At 43.9% G+C, this 18592-nt stretch overlaps 1 protein-coding gene across 1 annotated transcript in view; it reads right to left on the reverse strand.

The window, feature by feature from the left end:
- CACNA2D3 (calcium voltage-gated channel auxiliary subunit alpha2delta 3) overlaps nucleotides 1-18592 on the reverse strand; it is a 788855-nt gene that overhangs the window by 376274 nt on the left and 393989 nt on the right. Inside the window, exons 10-11 of the mRNA XM_060164015.1 lie at nucleotides 15145-15234; nucleotides 6749-6862 (exon numbers count right to left, since the gene is read on the reverse strand). Coding sequence (XP_060019998.1) covers nucleotides 6749-6862; nucleotides 15145-15234 — 204 coding nt within the window. The remainder of the gene's footprint in view (nucleotides 1-6748; nucleotides 6863-15144; nucleotides 15235-18592) is intronic.

The raw sequence follows: 18592 nt of genomic DNA on the forward strand, positions 1-18592 counted from the left end.
AATGCTGGAGAGGGTGTGGAGAAAAGGGAACCCTCTTGCACTGCTGGTGGGAATGTGAATTGGTACAGCCACTGTGGAGAACAGTATGGAAGTTCCTTAAAAAACTAAAAATAGAACTACCATATGACCCAGCAATCCCACTACTGGGCACATACCCTGAGAAAACCATAATTCAAAAAGAGTCATGTACCAAAATGTTCATTGCAGCTCTATTTACAATCGCCCGGAGATGGAAACAACGTGTCTGTCATCAGATGAATGGATAAAGAAGATGTAGCACATGTATACAATGGAATATTACTCATCCATAAAAAGACATGAAATTGAGCTATTTGTAATGAGGTGGATGGACCTAGAGTCTGTCATACAGAGTTAAGTAAGTCACAAAGAGAAAGACAAATACTGTATGCTAACACATATATATGGAATTTAAGAAAAAAAAATGTCATGAAGAAACTAGCGGTAAAACGGGAATAAAGACACAGACCTACTAGAGAATGAACTTGAGGATATGGGGAGGGGAAGGGTAAGCTGTGACAAAGCGAGAGAGTGGCATGTACATATATATACACTACCAAACGTAAAATAGATAGCTAGTGGGAAGCAGCCGCATAGCACAGGGAGATCAGCTCAGTGCTTTGTGACCACCTAGAGGAGTGGGATAGGGAGGGTGCGAGGGAGGGAGACGCAACAGGGACGAGATATGGGAACATATGTATATGTATAAGTGATTCACTTTGTTATAAAGCAGAAACGAACACGCCATTGTAAAGCAATTATACTCCAATAAAGATGTAAAAAAAAAAAAAAAAGATAAGCCCTCACTCCTCACTCAGCTCAGGAATTTTGCTCTCCAGAGTGGCACCTGTGCCCGGAAAGATGACGAGAGAGGGATTCCTAGGCTTTCCAAAATCACCCCAGAGCTACCGAGGCAGAGCTAAGTCTTTCAGTACCTCTGAGGCCACTAGGATACGGTGGGATTGAGGCTTTAGCTTCCAAATTGTGCAAAGGGAGGAAGGCCTGGGGCAAAACTCCCAAGAGAGCCCCTTCTTAGAGATCGATGTGATACCAGTTCAAAGGACACAGATTTCCAACAGTTCCCAAAAGTGCTCCAAAGCCAGGTCCCCAAACCATTCTATGATCAAGGGCTTCCCTTTAACCCCACACCAAGAGCTGCTTGTGTCCACCCCTCCTTGTAGCCCCACCAGGCGTCTTCCAAGGCCCCCGAGTCCTGGTTGTCTCTTGAGGGGCCTCACAGCTACCACCTCCACTTTTGTTTGGGAGGTAACAAAACAGACAACACTCAACTGAAATAGCATTCACCTTTGAGGTTGCCCTGTGCTTTTAGAAGAGGAAAATCATTTAGGTGCACCCCGACAGCCTCGTCCTAAGGCTGCACAACTGGCTTTCCTCTTACTCTCTGCGTGCAGCCCCAGTGGGTTTAGCAACTATTTAGCAACAGACGACATATAGTCAAATGGGTATAACTGTGTTACAATAATACTTTGTTTACAGACAGTAAAATTTTAATGTCATATAATTTTCACAAGTCATAAAATATTCTTCTCCTTTAGCTTTTTTTTTACCCCATTTAAAAATGTAAAAATTATTCCTAGCTCAAGGACTGCCCAAAGCAGGCAGTAGGCCATAGTTTGCCAACCTCTTTTTAAAATCTCTAACTTATCAATTTCTTACCTATCCACTCTGTCTTACACATCAGGGGAGGTAATGATTAATAATTCTGTGACCTTTCTCTTTTTTTTTTTTTTTTTTTAGTTCACTTGAAAGAGCAACTATATAAATGGCAGGTATAGCCATTTTTCTAATTTAAATGTAGAAATGTAGGCAGCTTTATTTCTTAAGTAGATCCTGGAATGAGTCCCTTTCATACTAAGGAGTTCATATTTTATTCCAAGTGTGTAAGCTGCCATGAAGCCACTAACCAATGTATATTAGGCAAAAGTAAATGGCATCCAATAAACGAATAAAGAGCTCCTCATTTCTGTTTCCAGCAATAACATGCTGGCAAGGGACACACTGCATAGGCAATCATGATGTCGCCTTCACAGACTCATAGTTAAATCACCAGTAATGGCTTCCTTCTTCCAACTCATTCTATGTTTTATTAAGCAGTTGCCTCGCACAAGGCCCTGATTAGGAAGCATTAAAACGTGATACCCGGGGCTTCCCTGGTGGCGCAGTGGTTGGGAGTCTGCCTGCCGATGCGGGGGACATGGGTTCCTGCCCCGGTCCGGGAGGATCCCACATGCCGCGGAGCGGCTGGGCCTGTGAGCCATGGCCGCTGAGCCTGAGCGTCCAGAGCCCGTGCTCCGCGGCAGGAGAGGCCACAACAGTGAGAGTCCCATGTACCGCAAAAAAACAAACAAAAAAAACATGATACCCACAAAAATAAACAAATGCTCCCCATTTCCTTCTCCTTTCCTTTCTTGGAACCCAACTGCCAAACTGTAAGGAAGTCCAGGCTACTGTACTGAAGAGAGAGGACTCACAGGGTCACCTGGAGGATTAGACACCGCATGGAAAGAGAGCCCTCAGGGAAGAGAACCAAGGCAGCTCTGCCAGGCTCACACATGAACACAGCTTCCTCAGTGACTTCACTGGACACCACAGGGAGCAGACCCAACCGCCCAGTTAACCCACAGAATTGCAAGAAATAATAGATTGTTATTTTAAACCACTAAGTTTGGAGATGTTTCATAGCATTGCTACCATGAAATGATTCTCTTTCCTTTCTACCTTCACCTTGTTTCTTCTAATATTGATAGTTTTCTATTGCTGCATAAAAAGTGACCACAAGTGCAGTGGCTTAAAATAGCACACGTTTGTTATCTTACAGTTTCTGTGGGTCATAAGTCTGGGCACAGCTTAGCTGAATCTTCTGTTCATTGTCTCACAAAGCTGCAATCAAGGTGTTGACTGGGTTGTGTTTTCAACTGGAGGCTCAACGGGGGAAGAATCTGCCTCCAAGCTCATTCAGGCCGTTCACAGGATTCATTTCCTTGTGGCTATAAGACGGAGGGTCCAGCTTTTTTCTGGCTGTTGGCTGGAGGCAGGCTGCCCCCAGTTCCTTGCCACATGGAATTCTCCAAACAGCTGCTAACTTCATCAAACCAGCAAGGAGAGTCTCCTGGCTCCAGGGAGTATCCAATCCCTCTTTCAAGGGTTTTCAATTAAGTAAAGCCCACTCCTGATAATATCCTTTTAGTTAGCTGAAAATCAGCTTACTTGAGACCTTGATTACATCTGCAAGATTCTCTAACCTTTACCATATTCTATTGGTTAGAAACAAGTCACAGGTGCAAACTACACTCAAGGTGAGGAGCTTATACAGGGTGTAAACACCAGTGGACAGGAATCATGAGACTACCCTTAAGGACTCAATGCTATACTTCTCAGCAGGGACACAATAGAGTGCATGGTGGTGGACTGATCAGAGATTCAGAATCTGTCCTCAAGAACTCACCAAACCAGTGAAAATGAAAACTAGGCCCAGAAGTGATTACAGTACTGGACATTAAGTTATACACTTCTCTTATACAGCTCTGAGGAAGTATAAAGTGTAGGACTCAGGTAAAGACAAGATGGCATCTGGCTGGAGAAGAAGAGGGAAAGCTTATGGCAGACCTAAGAGAAAGGAACAAATACCTAGAGGCTGGGTTAATCTAGAGCAGTGGTCCAGAACCCTACACCTATGGGTATGTAAAGAATTTAAGTGAAGTGGGCTGAGAGGAAATAATGGAGCATGATGGAGGCCATGGCCAAAAGGAGCAGGCATTTGCCATCTAAGGGAGCAGCCATTCCTCAGCTCCAGCCGTTTTTTGCCATATGAGAATGCTGGCTCCAACGTGCCATGTGTACCCCTTTATGAAACTAAAACTTTAAAATTTTATATTCTGTCTCCAGATTTTAAAATCATGATCAGTAATTGACAATTTTTTAAACAAAGTATGAGCCAAGAAACACATACCTGTGCACTGAATTTGACTGAGGGAACAGGCCCTCATAAAGGTAAACAGAGGGAAGCAGAAGTGGCAGAGCCCACCAAGTAACCAAACCCTATTCCTTGGGCTATTTCTGTGGCAGTAGTTCCCAAGTGCAGTTCGCCCACCAGTAGCATCCACATCACCTGGGAACTTGTTAGAAATGGACATTCTCAAGCCCCACGAGACCTACTGAATCAGAATCTCTGGAGGTGAAGTGAGCAATCTGTGCTGGAACAAGCCCTCCAGATGATTCTCATCCTCACTCAAGTTTGAGAATCACTGTTTTATAGGAATCAGGTTCCAGCCTTAAGATCCTTTTACTCTCTCCATTTCCTGTTTCTGTAATCTTGAAGATAGCCAACAACAGCATGACCCAACCCTCTACTAAGTAACATTCAAAACAATAGAGAAAAATGACAGCTTAGACATGACACAGCATCTCTTTAACACAGTGCTAAATCACATTGGGGTTTTATGTAAATTTATTACCTGCACCTTCACAGAGAAGTCATCAAGAAGAGAATGTATATGCATAAGAATGTCATGGAACTCTCCAGAACGGCGTAGGAGGGGAGGGATCCTCCTATTAATTTCTAATCATAGATAAAGGCCCTCTTGCTACAGAAAGAAAGTCTGCTTCTGCTTGATAATATTTTATAAGTAGATCAAACTGCTTCAATGTAATGTTGAAATTTCCAGGACCCTGGTTCCAATTAATCCAAGAAAGCACCTGGCCTGAAGTCAATATTGTTCCTTTGGAAAGATATGTTGAAACTTGTGTTTTGTCTGAAGAGTTATGACTTTGCAGCCTTCATCCTATGCCTCTCCCAGCAAGTAAGGATAGGATGTTTAAATTCTAATATTCCTGGGCTACAGCTATCCATCAAGTATCACCAAGCAAGAGGGATTCATATGATTCAGCACGAGTCTCACAAGATAATACATTTGGTATTAATGTAGCTGCTTATTAAAAGCCCCTTTTACTTCCTTCTTTTATTTAAGATGGTCCTAAATAATGTGAAATATCCTTCAACATGCTGTGAGATGTCACAGCATCTGTGAACATCTTATTTGACCACAAAATGTCCATGGCCCTACCCATGTTTACTAGTGCTGTGGCCTCCCCCCCAGGCCCCTCAGTCACTCAGCCACACCTCAGGGTTGTGCATTAGGTAGTGGCCATGCGCCCAGCGTTGTGCTGTGTGCTGCGGGGGTGCAAGCATAGCCAGCATCCTCCTCACTCTGCATCACATACATTTATCAGGAATTAACTCTGGCCTCTACGTGTCCCTGGAAATCATCACCTGAAATATCTCATTTAAAATCACCTTGTCCAATAGTGAACTTCCATCTTATTCAACAGTTGGACTCTAAAGTCAGTGCTTATTGTGGGAGCTGCATTCAGCCAAACTTATTCTTGGATCTCCCTCAGGCAGGTGCCATGCCAGAGTCCCACCTACTCTCAGCAAGCCCAGCACAGCTAGTTTTCCCTCCAGCTTCAGAAATGGTGTTTTTCTCTAAGGTTGAGCAATAGGGGAGGCATCCATTTGGGGACCATGTTGTACGAAATATATACGTATCTTTAAGCACCAGAATCATGCTTGGTGAGGTGAGATGCCTGTGCTAACAGAGACACATGGGGACCAAGAATGACTGAAAGAATGTGCAATGACTGCTCACGCTGACTCAAGGGTACATGCTTTCTGGATACAGCTGAGTGCACAGTTCTCATTTGTCTTCTGTTTCTTTTTGCCATGGGTGTGGTTAGTTCAATTCCCAGAAATTAAACATACAGAGTTGAAGAAGCAGAATGGACTTGGTCTAGATAGCCTCATGCCCCAACAGAAAGAGTCAGAGTAATGCCACTGGCACATAGGATAGGAAAGCGCCTTTGTGATACCCCCAGGATAACACCCTCTCTGACACACCTCTTTTTCTTGCTCATATTTCACCATTTAGTTGAGATAGTGATCACCAACTGCTAATCTGCTGATTGGTGTCCGCTTGAGGAACTTATTAAAAACACAGAACCCTGGGCCACACCCTCAGAGATTTTGATTCTGTTTAAGTGTACAATAGGATCCACAATTTAAAAGATCTCCATAGGGAATTCAAACTGGCTAACAGCTTGAGGAACTCTGGGTTAAGGCACTCAAAAGACACCAAAAACCTTGATATCTGTCACTGATACCCTAACATATGTGTTTATCAGATAAATAAATGTTAGCTTGGAAACCAAAGAAAGAATTTGAATAGAGAACAAACAAGCTTTGACAAGAGCGAGGAACAGCACTGGGGGATGGAAAGGAGATTCTGGATGGTAATGAGGGCCCAGGAAGGAACGATAGGAATATCGAAACATAAAGGAGATGGCTGCAGGGCCACCATGGCTGCCTTCACCATTCTATAGATGCTGGGTCCAGCACGCAGCCCTGGCTCCATGGAAAACAAAGAGAAGCACTGTCCATTAAGGACAAAAGCATACTTCACAGCGAATCTTTTCACTGAACACACTGAACATGTCTTCATGGGTTTCTTCTCTCTGCCAAAGAAGTTTCACTTTGAAAACAAGAAAAGCCATAGTATTCAGTCTTGGTCAACCAGAAAACACAAGGCTGAGAAACCACAGGTCATCATGAGATTAAATCTACATGGGGTACTTATCCATGGACAATCTGGAGGTTACAATGCAATATAGATTCTCCACACGTGGCACTGCATGGATGCCATCAACATCGGCTTACCTTTCGATCTGGCCAATTGTATTTTGCAAAGATAGTGTCATAGGTGTCCACTGCCCCATCAGTGATGAGCATAATGGCCTGGCTGCAGATGCTTCCTTGTCCAGTGTGGTTGAACTGTGGGAAGAAATAAGTTCAAACTGAAAAACTCATCAGAGGGCTCTGTATATCCATGAGACTTCAGAAGCATGAGATCTTGGGCTTAGGAAGCCTCTTAAAATGAGAGCTCATTCTGCATCACCAAAAAGAACCTACAGGATAAGCCTTTCCCCACTTACGGATTTCCGTATTTGCTCTGAAAAGCTGGAACTAAATACGAACCACAGAAGAGAATTCCTAAAAACACACACAAGGCAGGAAGTGAGATTCTAGGACAGTTAACCTCCCTTATCTTCAAGCATGGATAACACTTCAGAATACAAGTCCAAAGGAGTTGGCACAACAACCTTTTAGAAACACATTTACTGGCAGCAGAATATGTGACAGGTAACATCTCTTTAAAAATCTAAATGAGTCTAGTTTGAATGAGTCTGATGGATGCAGACTGTGCTATGTAATAAAATCAAGGAGGTTTTGTACACATAGAGAATAAAGTCAGGAACGTGCCAATTCAGACTACACTGTAAGAACCCCATTTTTAGGGTTTGTTTTAAACATATATTTGTTAACATGTAACATTATATATTTGTTTATGTATGTTAGTATGTATAGCATGCTGAAATTCCAAGATTGTGCCCACTGGGGTACAAAACTCTTAAATTTCAACTTTCAGTTTTACATAGCATTTCAAAAGTGCCCAGCCTTTGTGCGTGGTAGCTTGGGTGACCAGACTATGGTTGTCAGAGACTCCTGTCCTTCCCCTGAATCTGGTGAAGAATCCCCTTAATGAATGCTATTAATGCTACAATTCAATGCTACAAAGCAATGTCCTTTAAAAACCCTACAATTATATGACAATGGGGAACACACAAAACAACTTTAACCTTCAGTAGTGAAAACTCCCACCACTACAATCTGTGAAGTTTATTCATTTATTGTAAAATTATTTCCTAAGTGCCCACACAGCACTGAGGATGAAACACAAAAATCTCTTTGCTTGTGTAGTTTGTATTCTATTTGATGAGATACCAAAGAAAGTAAGTAAATTATGTTGTAAGTAAATTATGTTGTATGTTGGATAATGGTGATGCTAAGTCAAAAAAAAAAAAAGAAAGCAAGAAAGGGGATAGAAAATGCAGAGGGCCAACTTTAGAAAAAATAGTCGGGGAAGACCTCAATGAGAAGGTGACATTTGAGTAATACCTGAAGGAGGTGAGCATCTGGGGTAAGGGCCTTTCAGAGAGAGCAAAGAGCATGTACAAAGGCATGGAGTGACAACGTACAGGCACGTTCAATATGTTGACCATGACACGAGGGAAGGATGGAGGCAGCCCTTGGATTTGCTGCTGGCTCCTGATGAACCAGAGCTAAGAAAGCACTCACACTGAAGAGTAATGCCCAGTCTCCATGAACTCAGAATACTACTGGAGAGTCTGAAGTTGCAGTAATTTGAAAGCAGATTGGATGAATGGATGGATGGATGGAATGAATTGCCTCATGGCTGTATTAGGACAACGCAAAACCAACTCAAAACATGCATGGAATACCATAGTACAGCAGAAAATACTCAAACACATCTCAGCACCACAAATTGGTGCCTAGGATAAGGTCTCTTTTCAGAATATCCTTTTCTCCATTTATAAGATGGCAATAATATGCTTATATGGTTGTTACAACACAGGTTATATGTTCATTATATGCTGGGCTACAAGTATTAACCTACTTAATCTTTACTACCCTCTGAGATAAGTACTATCATTAACCCCATTTGACAGGTGAGGAACAGAGACACAGAGAGATTAGCTATCTTGCCCAAGATCACACAGCTAATATCTGTCATAGCTGAGATCTGAACCCAGGCAGTCCGGCTCCAGAATCTACTCCCAGATTCGGTACATTCTACCCATGGCGTCCCAATGATGAGATGACATTCCTCAATCCAATGGCTCCACAAATGTGCATTTCCTTCTCCTGCTCTTCCTCCCTTTATCCTTTCCAGTGTTCCAGGGTGCCACGGCAGTCACCAAGGCCACTACCCTGAGAGTGAGTGAGTGCTCCTTAAATTCTGTGCCCTTGGAAAGTGCCTCACTTTAGTCTTGGCCCTGACAGCCATTCCTGCAACTCAGACTGGACAGATGCCCTTAAATTAATGAGCAGACAGGGCCCATGATACAGTATCAGTAGGTAGAAATACCTGAGAACTAAGGCCATCGGACCACAAAGCTTTCCACGTAACTCCTATTCTACTGTCTTTATTGACATAACTTACTATTCTAGAAAACTCTTGCTCAGGAAGATGAAAACTGCAAATAACTTTATTGCTTATTCCAGGAACTTCCTGAAAGACCCATCAACTCTTCAACAGAAAGCATCAAAGGACAATTTATACCCTAAAACTCTTTGAAACCCTGACCTCAAAATCTTCCCCTTGCTGCATCCACCAATCCTAAACTATAACTTAGGATTCGTACCCAGTTTCAACAAAGCCTCTTCCCTTTCCTCCACTTTGAAGACCCACCTCAACTAGACTTTCATAGTCTCAATAAATGACTTTGTCCTTTCCTCTCTGAGATGCTACTAAGATACTACCAACATAGTGCAATAAGAAAGAACAGCTTTGCAGCCTTGTCTTAACAACAGGTTGTTCTGGAGATGTTTTGGAGAGCCTGCAATACAACACAGCCTTCACGGCATTGGATAAACCCAGTGACGTGCCACTGAATACAAGTGATGTATGCATTTGGTCACAGAGGCTGCAGAAGGGAAAAAAAAATCAGGACACCCCGGGACTGTTGTTCATATAACTCATTTGAAAACATCCTGGAAAAACTCTCCCAAACAAAAGGCAAGAAAGAGAGGGAAATAAAGATATCTGAATACTGCAGACTGGAAGAAGGGGCTGCCCGGAGCTATTTACTCAGAACCATTACTTTCCTCCGTGGCTGAGTCCCTGGTATTCTCTGCAGCAATCTGCAGTTGGAGAATTTTGAAGAATGCAATTAAATTCAAATGCTTTGATGAGTAATATCTCTTCTCTTCATATTTGTCTAGAACTTATTTTTATTGAATAGCGAGAGAGATGGAAGTGTTTTCCATAATAATAACAATGACAAGGGCCTGATGATGAACTACAATTAGCTCAGTGATTCATCAGTTAGCAGTGAAAATTTCAATGCATCCTGACATTTAGAGCATTTGGTTGTGATTAACAGTCTTTGAAATGTCACCAAATTTTATTTAATTGGCTAAGAAAAATTTTTAAAAGGTAATCACTGCAAAGATTGTATTCATCGCCAAAAAATATAATTGCAGTTGTCACATGACAAGGTAGATGCTAACTACTGTAGCAAACCAGCTCTGTGTTCTTAGTGAATCTAATGAATGCAGCAGAGATCAATAGCTAGAAGGGTCTTAGAAGTTTATTTGAACGTGCCTTTCAAAGCCTTTAAGTCATCTGAGCAAATACTGAAACTGAAATGCAGGTAATTGCAAAACAGAATTAACTTCATTTAGTTATAGTAACCTCTGAACCATTCTAAGCTCTAACCATAATTGTCATTTCAAATTGTGTGTAAGAGAAAGAGAGAGAGAATGTGTATTTGTGTGTTCAAGAAATAGCTTTTTATTTCATACTGACTTGCAAAGGCAGGCATAATACACAGAAAGAGAATTATATCACTAAAGGTCATATTGATGAAGTGGAAAATAGCTAAAGCTTCATTTTCACGGGAGATTAACCATCTCTGTTTTTCAAAGTGTTCGGCTATTTAAAAGCCCAATGGCAAGGGATGGGATGGAAATGTTTCTCTCTCTGGGATAAATGTACACTCAAAAGAATATGGTGCCAACTGTCAATGAATCTCAAGCAGGGACATTTTGTAACATTTTTGTTCCTTCCATTTCTCGCTTTCTGGAATTTACATTCAACCCCTCAGACTTTCTGACTGGCCAGACCCCAGAGGAGTTTTACAGGTGAAGACAGAGCAAGCAGGTGTGTGGAAGGTTTCCCTGGTTCAAAAATACTTCTCTCACCAGGTTTCAAGGGAAAAAATCCACGTGTTGGAGATTTCTCTGGCTATTAGAGGTGTTGGGAGTGTAATACACCCTCTTAAAGGATAAAAAGATATTATTATGCCTGAAGGTGTGCTTGCTAAGCTGTGATTTCTACAAGGTTCTATCCTGAGGTTGTAATATGATGTAAAGAGTTCCTGGGTCAATAAGTTTGGGTGCTGGTATAGACACACTTTAAAAGGTCTGATCACTGTGGGACTTCTAAGGCCTCTAGTAGCACAAGTGTATTGTGAGTCTCCAAAAGGAGGATGGCATCCTGCACCTTGACCACAACACCTACATCGGAGCCTTGTGGCAGACCAGCACTCCACTGGGCATGCAGTGGGATCACTGACTTAGGAGTGTCTCTTTTTTTTTGAATTTTATTTATTTTTTTATACAGGTTCTTATTAGTTATCCATTTTATACATATTAGTGTATATATGTCAATCCCAATCTCCCAATTCATCACACCAACCCCTCCCTGCCGCTTTCCCCCCTTGGTGTCCATACGTTTGTCTCTACATCTCTACATCTGTGTCTCTATTTCTGCCCTGCAAACCGGTTCGTCTGTACCATTTTTCGAGGTTCCACATATACATGTTAATATACAATATTTGTTTTTGTCTTTCTGACTTACTTCACTCTGTTTGACAGTCTCTAGATCCATCCACATCTCTACAAATGACCCGATTTCATTCCTTTTTATGGCTGAGTAATATTCCATGTATATATGTACCACATCTTCTTTATTTAGGAGTGTCTTAAAACAAAATTGATAAGTGAAATGGATGGGGAGAGAAAAGGTGCCAGGGCAAGGAAAAGAAGAAAGGGTCAGATGAAGACAAGCAGATATTCCTGAGGATTTGGGCAGGGAGTAGTACCAAAGCATCAAGAGTGGGAGCTGCTTCTAGAAACCATAGGCAACCTGGCAAAAGTTGAGGTTGCCTAGTGTCTCTGTGGTCACGGAGATGGCACTTCCCACCCAACCCAGCACTGCTGAAAGGGAGCAGGGCACCACTTCCTCATGCTGAATCCTCAGCCCCCATCCAGCAGGGTCAGCTTCATGGCATGTGACGTGCATAGCTGTACAGGGCCCCACACTTACTTGAACACTCTGCTGTCACTCTCCTAAAATTCTTTTTAACTTTTGAACAAGGGCCTGCATTTTCATTTTGCACTGGGCTTCACAAATTAAGTGGCCAGTGCTAGGTCTATTCCTATCCCCATTTTACAGATGAGGAAAATAAAGGCAAAACCGAGCAGAGTTTTTTTCAAGGTCACACAGCAAGTTCTGAGTCAGGCTTCTCAGCCCAGCCTGCCTGACTCCAGAAGCCACAAATTTAAATACAAGAAGTGTCTCCTAACTCTCCACTCCTTTACCACTTCTGCCAAAGAACAGGAAAAACAGAAATCTGCAGGGCACATTTCCAAGCAAGGGACTCCCCAGCTCAGAGTAGCCGCCCCCCTGCACTAGACACCAGGATTTAGAAATAAAGAGAACCAGTTTCCCAAATGTGGCAAGTCCTTTCAATACCACCCCCTAGCAAAAGCCTGCTGAGATGAAGGGCTCAGCATCTCCCAGTCCTGAGAAGGTGCCTACCCAGGGTTCAAAGCAGAATTTAAAGATGTAACTTGGTCCTTGACGCTGGTCAGTTATGTTTATTAATTATTAACATGCTGTTAATAGGCATGTGCTGTCCCAAACACCGAGTTGTACATAAATGCTAATTATCTGTAGCCAACAGCACTTTGGAGCGAGGTGAGAAGGAAGGGCCTCCAATTTGTATGAAGGAAGCTGAAATGACACCCTCCCTCCTTATGTTTCTCTCCTCTGCAGTTGTACATGATACTGGCTCAGGACTGAGACGTAAATGGCCTTCTATGTGTGAGTAGATATTATTGGTAAAAGAGTCTAGAATCAGGGCCTACCCTTGGCTTGAGAGGCCATTGTAGCTGAGTGGGAAAAACTCAAGTTATGGAGTCAGGCATAACTGACCACCAAAACAAGTGCAGTGCTGGGTGAATGCCCACCTGGAAACTGACAGCAGGCCGCCCAGAGAGCTACCTAGAGGCGAGGCCTCTGAGCCTCCAGCTGGTCTCCCAGCTCCTGCGACAGCTCAACATAGCTGTCACTTGTTTGCTTTCAGCTCCACCCCATGTGTCTTTTTCCTGAAAACCACATTTCCCAGGCTCTCCAACAGTTTTGACAAGTTTCGTCTTAAGGAGAACAAACACTGAAGGCCACAAGAGAGAAGCCAAGGTATTTCTAAGTCATTTCTCCCTTTCTCTCTGCTTTGGGGGCCTGGGCATTTTCCAGCAATAGCAGCATCTCCTCCAAGGCACTAGCTTCCACAGGACAGGCCCTTCTCCCCAGGATTCCAGCTTGTGCTGGGCAGCCCCCTCCATGGTTTTATTCCCATCTGGACAGCCACAATGAGGAGGCTCTGATGGCATCCCTCCATCCTGCTGTCCTTCCTGCCCTAGAGAGGAGCTACCTCCTGCTGGTACTAATCCATGGATTGTTTCATTCTTTGTTTGATTTCTCAGCTTTTCCATCCCCTGTGCAACCAACTTTCTGAGTTCAACTTCTGCTGTTTGAAATACCTAGAGTGGTTTCTATTTTTCTGCTCCTTAACATTTTAACTGCTACCTCCCTCATCCAAAGCCACCATTATATGTCACTTAGATAATGTCCTTCCGGCTACTGTCCTTGTTTATCAATACAGCAGCCGGTGGATACTGTTAAAATCCAAGTTGGATTGTGTCATTCTCTGCTCAGACTCCAATGACTTTCCATCCTATGCAGAGCAAGAGCCAAAGTCCTCACTAGTGTCTATTAGGTCCACATGATCCTGCTACCTCCGTGATCTCATTTCTTAGTACACTCTTTCTTCCCCACTTTGCTCTTGTCACACTAGTCTCCTTGCTGTATTGTAAATATGTCAAACGTCCCTGCCTCAGGGCCTTTTCATTTGCTGTTCCTCTTGTTGGAAATTTCTTCCTCAAGATATCCATTATGGCTGCTCCTTCACTTCCTTCAGGTCTCTACTCCAACATCACATAATCAGAGAGCTCTTCCCTGACCTCACTGTGTAAAGAAGCAAGTCCTATCACACTGAAACAGTGGTGCTATTGTTCTCCTTAAGACTACTCACTTCATGTGTCTCTTCCCATTAGAACTGGGGTCAGAAAACCTCTGTAAAGGGCGACATAGTAAATGTTTTAGGTTTTACAGGCCACATGGTATCTATTGAAACTAATCAACTCTGCCATTGTAGTGCAAGAACAGCCATAGTCTATACATAATCAGGTGGGCATGGCTGTGCTCCAATAAGACATTACTTACAAAAACAAGATGCAGGCTGATTTGTCTCCTGGGCCATAGGTTGCTGACCTTTTCATGTTAGGTCCATTAAAGCAAACCCTTTGTCTATTCTGTTCACTGGTGTATTATTCCCAGTGTCTGACACTAAAGAGCATGCAATATATAGTAGTTAAATAAATGATACAGAACCTGCATTAATACAGTCATTTCTTTTCCTACTGCCCTCCCAGAGTAAAAAGATCACAAAGATGCATGTTGTTCTAGCCTAACACAATTGCATTCAAGGGGAAGAATAACCAATCCAAGCTTCCCCAACATATTTCACAGGATGTTAACAGGTGCTACTTGAAAAAAGGATTCTTTGTTCAAAGAAGTGGGAGAGACAGCAGGTGAAGCGGCATTCTTTTTTGCAGTACTTACTGAAGCCTTGAGTGTGCACTGCGTACTGTGAATCTCCAGGGGGCTGGAGGGAGGGATAGGTAGAGCTTGTAGCACTCCCTAAACACCACACAGAGAAGCCCTTCTCCCTCTGAACAGCGCCACAGGCAGGGACTCAGTGTGACACAGTAAGAAGTGAGTCTACTCCATGAAGAAACTGAGAGTTTTTCAGGTGAAAAGAAATCTGCATTAGATGGTGCTCTAGTGTTGAGACACTAACAGCCCCAGAGTCAATGAGTGTGTCAGGTGAGTCCCCTGACCAGACTGCACCATCAACTCTGCCCAGCAGGGGGCTGGTATGGCTTCACCAGGTGGACCTGGTTCACCAGATCACTCATATGGCCAGCCTTACCTTCCCCACATTCTATGCCTGTGAATACTGCTCAGTGACAGCCAGGGCTAACAATAATGCTGGTCCACAAGTTTTTAAAAAATCCCATCTATTCTCCTGGAGAAAAGAAAGACAAATCAAAGAGGAGCTTACATCACTGAGAATGTTGAAGGCCTCATTCAGAGCTATATCCAGCATTCCGATTCCTTTGGCAAAAAGTTTGTCTAGATGCTCCCTGAAGTGCTGAAACAGCAAAGCAAAAAAATCCATTAGCATCTGTCCTGTTATATGAAACACCAACCTTGAATGAACAAGCACATGCCAAGGCAAAACCAATGATTCTCAGACCCAAATGGTCATAATTTGGCTTCTGCCTTTCAAATTCAAAACATAAGAACATATTCAATATAAAATTTACCTTCCATGTGTATTTTTTTTAGCTTTGATTACATTTTAGGGGAAAAGTAGTTCAGATTTTGGTGAAAAGTATGCAATTTGTTGAAAATTCCTGCTTTCCTCTCCAGTTTCATCTCCCATGACTCTCCACTCTCCCACCCTCTATTTTCCCACTCTTGATGATTTTTTAAGACTCCATGCATGCCCTCCCTCCACTGGGAACACACTCTCCATCCATTTTCTGCCCTCCCCTCCCCATCGTGATGGTCTCTCTTACCTACTTTTGGGGTCTCAGTTTGAACGTCACCCCCTCCTGCCCTGGGAACCTTCCCAGAACACCCACCTGAGAGCCTGGAATGCTTCCTTGCAAGCCCAGGCTGGCACACCAGGCTCAGATCCACCATGCACTTAGCACTTCAGGTGTGTAATCGCCTGATTAGATTCCCTCCCCACTTAAGACTGTGATGTTCCTAAGACATGGCATGTCTGGTTGTCTATTGTCCCCTACATCTACCACGTTTCTGATACACAGAAGGTGCTCAATAGCCACCTCCAAAGAGCCAAAGAGTGAGGCTAGAGACTGGATCACAGCATGAGAACTGTGACTATGGAAAGGAAATCCAGGCTACAAATAGAGAGGGCTTCGAGGAACAGGCAGATGGGAAGAAGCCTCTTCAGGAGCAGCCCCAGGACCTCCTGCTATGTCCGTTCCACAGAAGCCCAGCATTAGCTGGAAAGTAAAGGGGACAAAGAAAGTGACTGTGAAACCCAAACATTTCTGCTTCCCAACAAAGAGGCAAGAGCGGGCCCAGGTGCATGCCCAGGTACACAGGAATGTACATGATGGTCACTGGCCCAAAGCCTATGTCCACAGCAACACAGCACCTGGCATCACTTTCCAACTGACCCATTCCAAAACTGTATCTTTTCTATTGAAATGAATTATTCTCTTTCCAAAGGCATCTATACCCTTGTCTGCTGGGGAAATGGCTGGAAAAGTCACTAGGAGGGAGAGGGGCAAGAGGGCTGGGTTAGTGGTAAAGGTTTGCCAGTGACTTCCTGGCCTAGGAGTGGCTTCCTTTCTCCTACTGTGCCTGAGACCCAACAGTGCTCCAAGAGTGCCATCAGCATCCACATGGTGACACCCACTCATAATGTGTCTGCCTGAGGACTCCGAAAGTGATCGAAGCATCATAGAGACTGATCCTAGGACATGACTGATGGTTCTAAGATGCTGCTCTGCCTGGGGTTTCTGGTCATCAGGATGGACTGCAGGTTTGCTGGCAAACTGGACTGGAAAGCTTGAGTGGGATCCTTATGGTGATCAGCTTTACTTATCTTTTAAAAAATAAATTTATTTATTTATTATTTTTGGCTGTGTTGGGTCTTCGTTGCTGCACACGGGCTTTCTCTAGTTGTGGCGAGTGGGGGCTACTCTTTGTTGCGGTGCACGGGCTTCTCATTGCAGTGGCTTCTCTTGTGGCAGAGCATGGGCTCTAGGAGAACAGGCTTCAGTAGTTGTGGCTCGTGGGCTCTAGAGTGCAGGCTCGGTAGTTGTGGCGCACGGGCTTAGCTGCTCTGCGACATGAGGAGTCTTCCCGGACCAGGACTCAAACCTGTGTCCCCTGCATTGGCAGGCGGATTCTTAACCACTGTGCCACCAGGGAAGCCCTGGTGATCAGCTTTAATGACACCTAAGCCTAACATGAATCAAGGCTGGATGTGAAGTTGGCAAATCACCCTGGGGATCCTCATACCACCCACAAGACCTCTTCCCTGGTCCAACCCTTCCAGCAACCATGATCTCATGCTTACCAGAGCAGCCGCGGTTCTGGAAGCCTGCTCTGTTAGGTCCTTAACAAACACCAGTCAACTGGGTCCTCACAACAACCCTGTGAAGTTCCATCATCCCACTCTGCAGATGCTAAGACTGAGGTCCAGTACTGCGCCTAAATTCACATACCTCCAAGCTGCCTGGCACAGGTTCTACCCAGGTTGGCTTCAGCGGCTCTCATGCCTTCCTTCTTTCCACTACACACCTGCTGCTCTTTTTTTTTTGGTGGGGGGTGGGGGGGATAGCCTGCATGCCAGGCACTGGCTATGAGCTTGACATACACCTGGCCAGTTTGTCTCCAGTATGGTTGCTCTTAATCCCTGCACTTGGGCTGCAGCTGAGTCTACAGGTGATTATCAAGTGGCATGCTGAGGACCAGGGACCCAGGCAAACCACACATCCAGGAACCAAGTTTCCTGCTTCTCTGTTATTCTTGCTTGATGCCTAAGGCCCAACAGGATGCCGAGCTCATGGCATGTTCTCCATGAGCACTCGGTGGACAAACCTAGGAAACTGACTGAATCTGCGGAAGCCCATGCATCCCGCTGCAGGTGGGCAAGAGGGGATCAGAGCAAATCAGTCTGCCTTCTCCAAGAACCTCCACCCTTGGAAACCCGACTTGTGGGTGAGTGGTGACCACCAAGAGGACTTAGGCTTGACAAGCACCACCTCAGGGTGGCCCCAACATACCCTACAGGACACAGAGCAGGATGACAGGCACATCAGAAAGTCTGGTCTTTAACCGGCCCCAGATTCACATCCCAGTGACTGGACGCTGCCTTGGTTCGTTCTATTCATTTGATGTCATTTCTGTCTACTGCATTTAATTGTGTTCAATCACACAAGTTTACAGTTTTTTTTAATGACACACCAATTTTTCTTTTACTCCATGTGTAGCTGCATGTCATGTGCAGAATGTTGCTTCAGGCAATGGTTGCTTTTATTGTTGGACATTTAGAGTAAAATGCAATAACATGTCATGGAACTCCCCTCAATTTGCTATTATAACAAGGTCAATTGTGATTTTGTTTCTTCCTGGTAGAAACTGGGTTCATATATGAGACAGAAAAAATATTTCCTCAAGTTAGAGGTTTCCAAATGATGTCACAGATGAAAGTTTCTCCCTTTATTTCTTCCTCCCTGTCCTCTCCCTCACAACCAAACTCCCTTTCCTCCTACTCCACAACCTAAACCAACTCAACTTCATCATCCTGGTCTTCCACGCTCTGCATTTAACCCTCAGCCCAACTCTCCTCCAAAGCGGGGACAGGGGGTCTTGCCTTCCAGGGAACCATCTCCTGCAATATGACCTCCACTAAGAGCTGCTCTGTCCATTATGGTAGCCATGAGCTACGTGTAGCTATTTACATT

Source organism: Lagenorhynchus albirostris, chromosome 10 (assembly GCF_949774975.1).
Source record: "Lagenorhynchus albirostris chromosome 10, mLagAlb1.1, whole genome shotgun sequence".
Lineage (NCBI taxonomy): Eukaryota > Metazoa > Chordata > Mammalia > Artiodactyla > Delphinidae > Lagenorhynchus > Lagenorhynchus albirostris.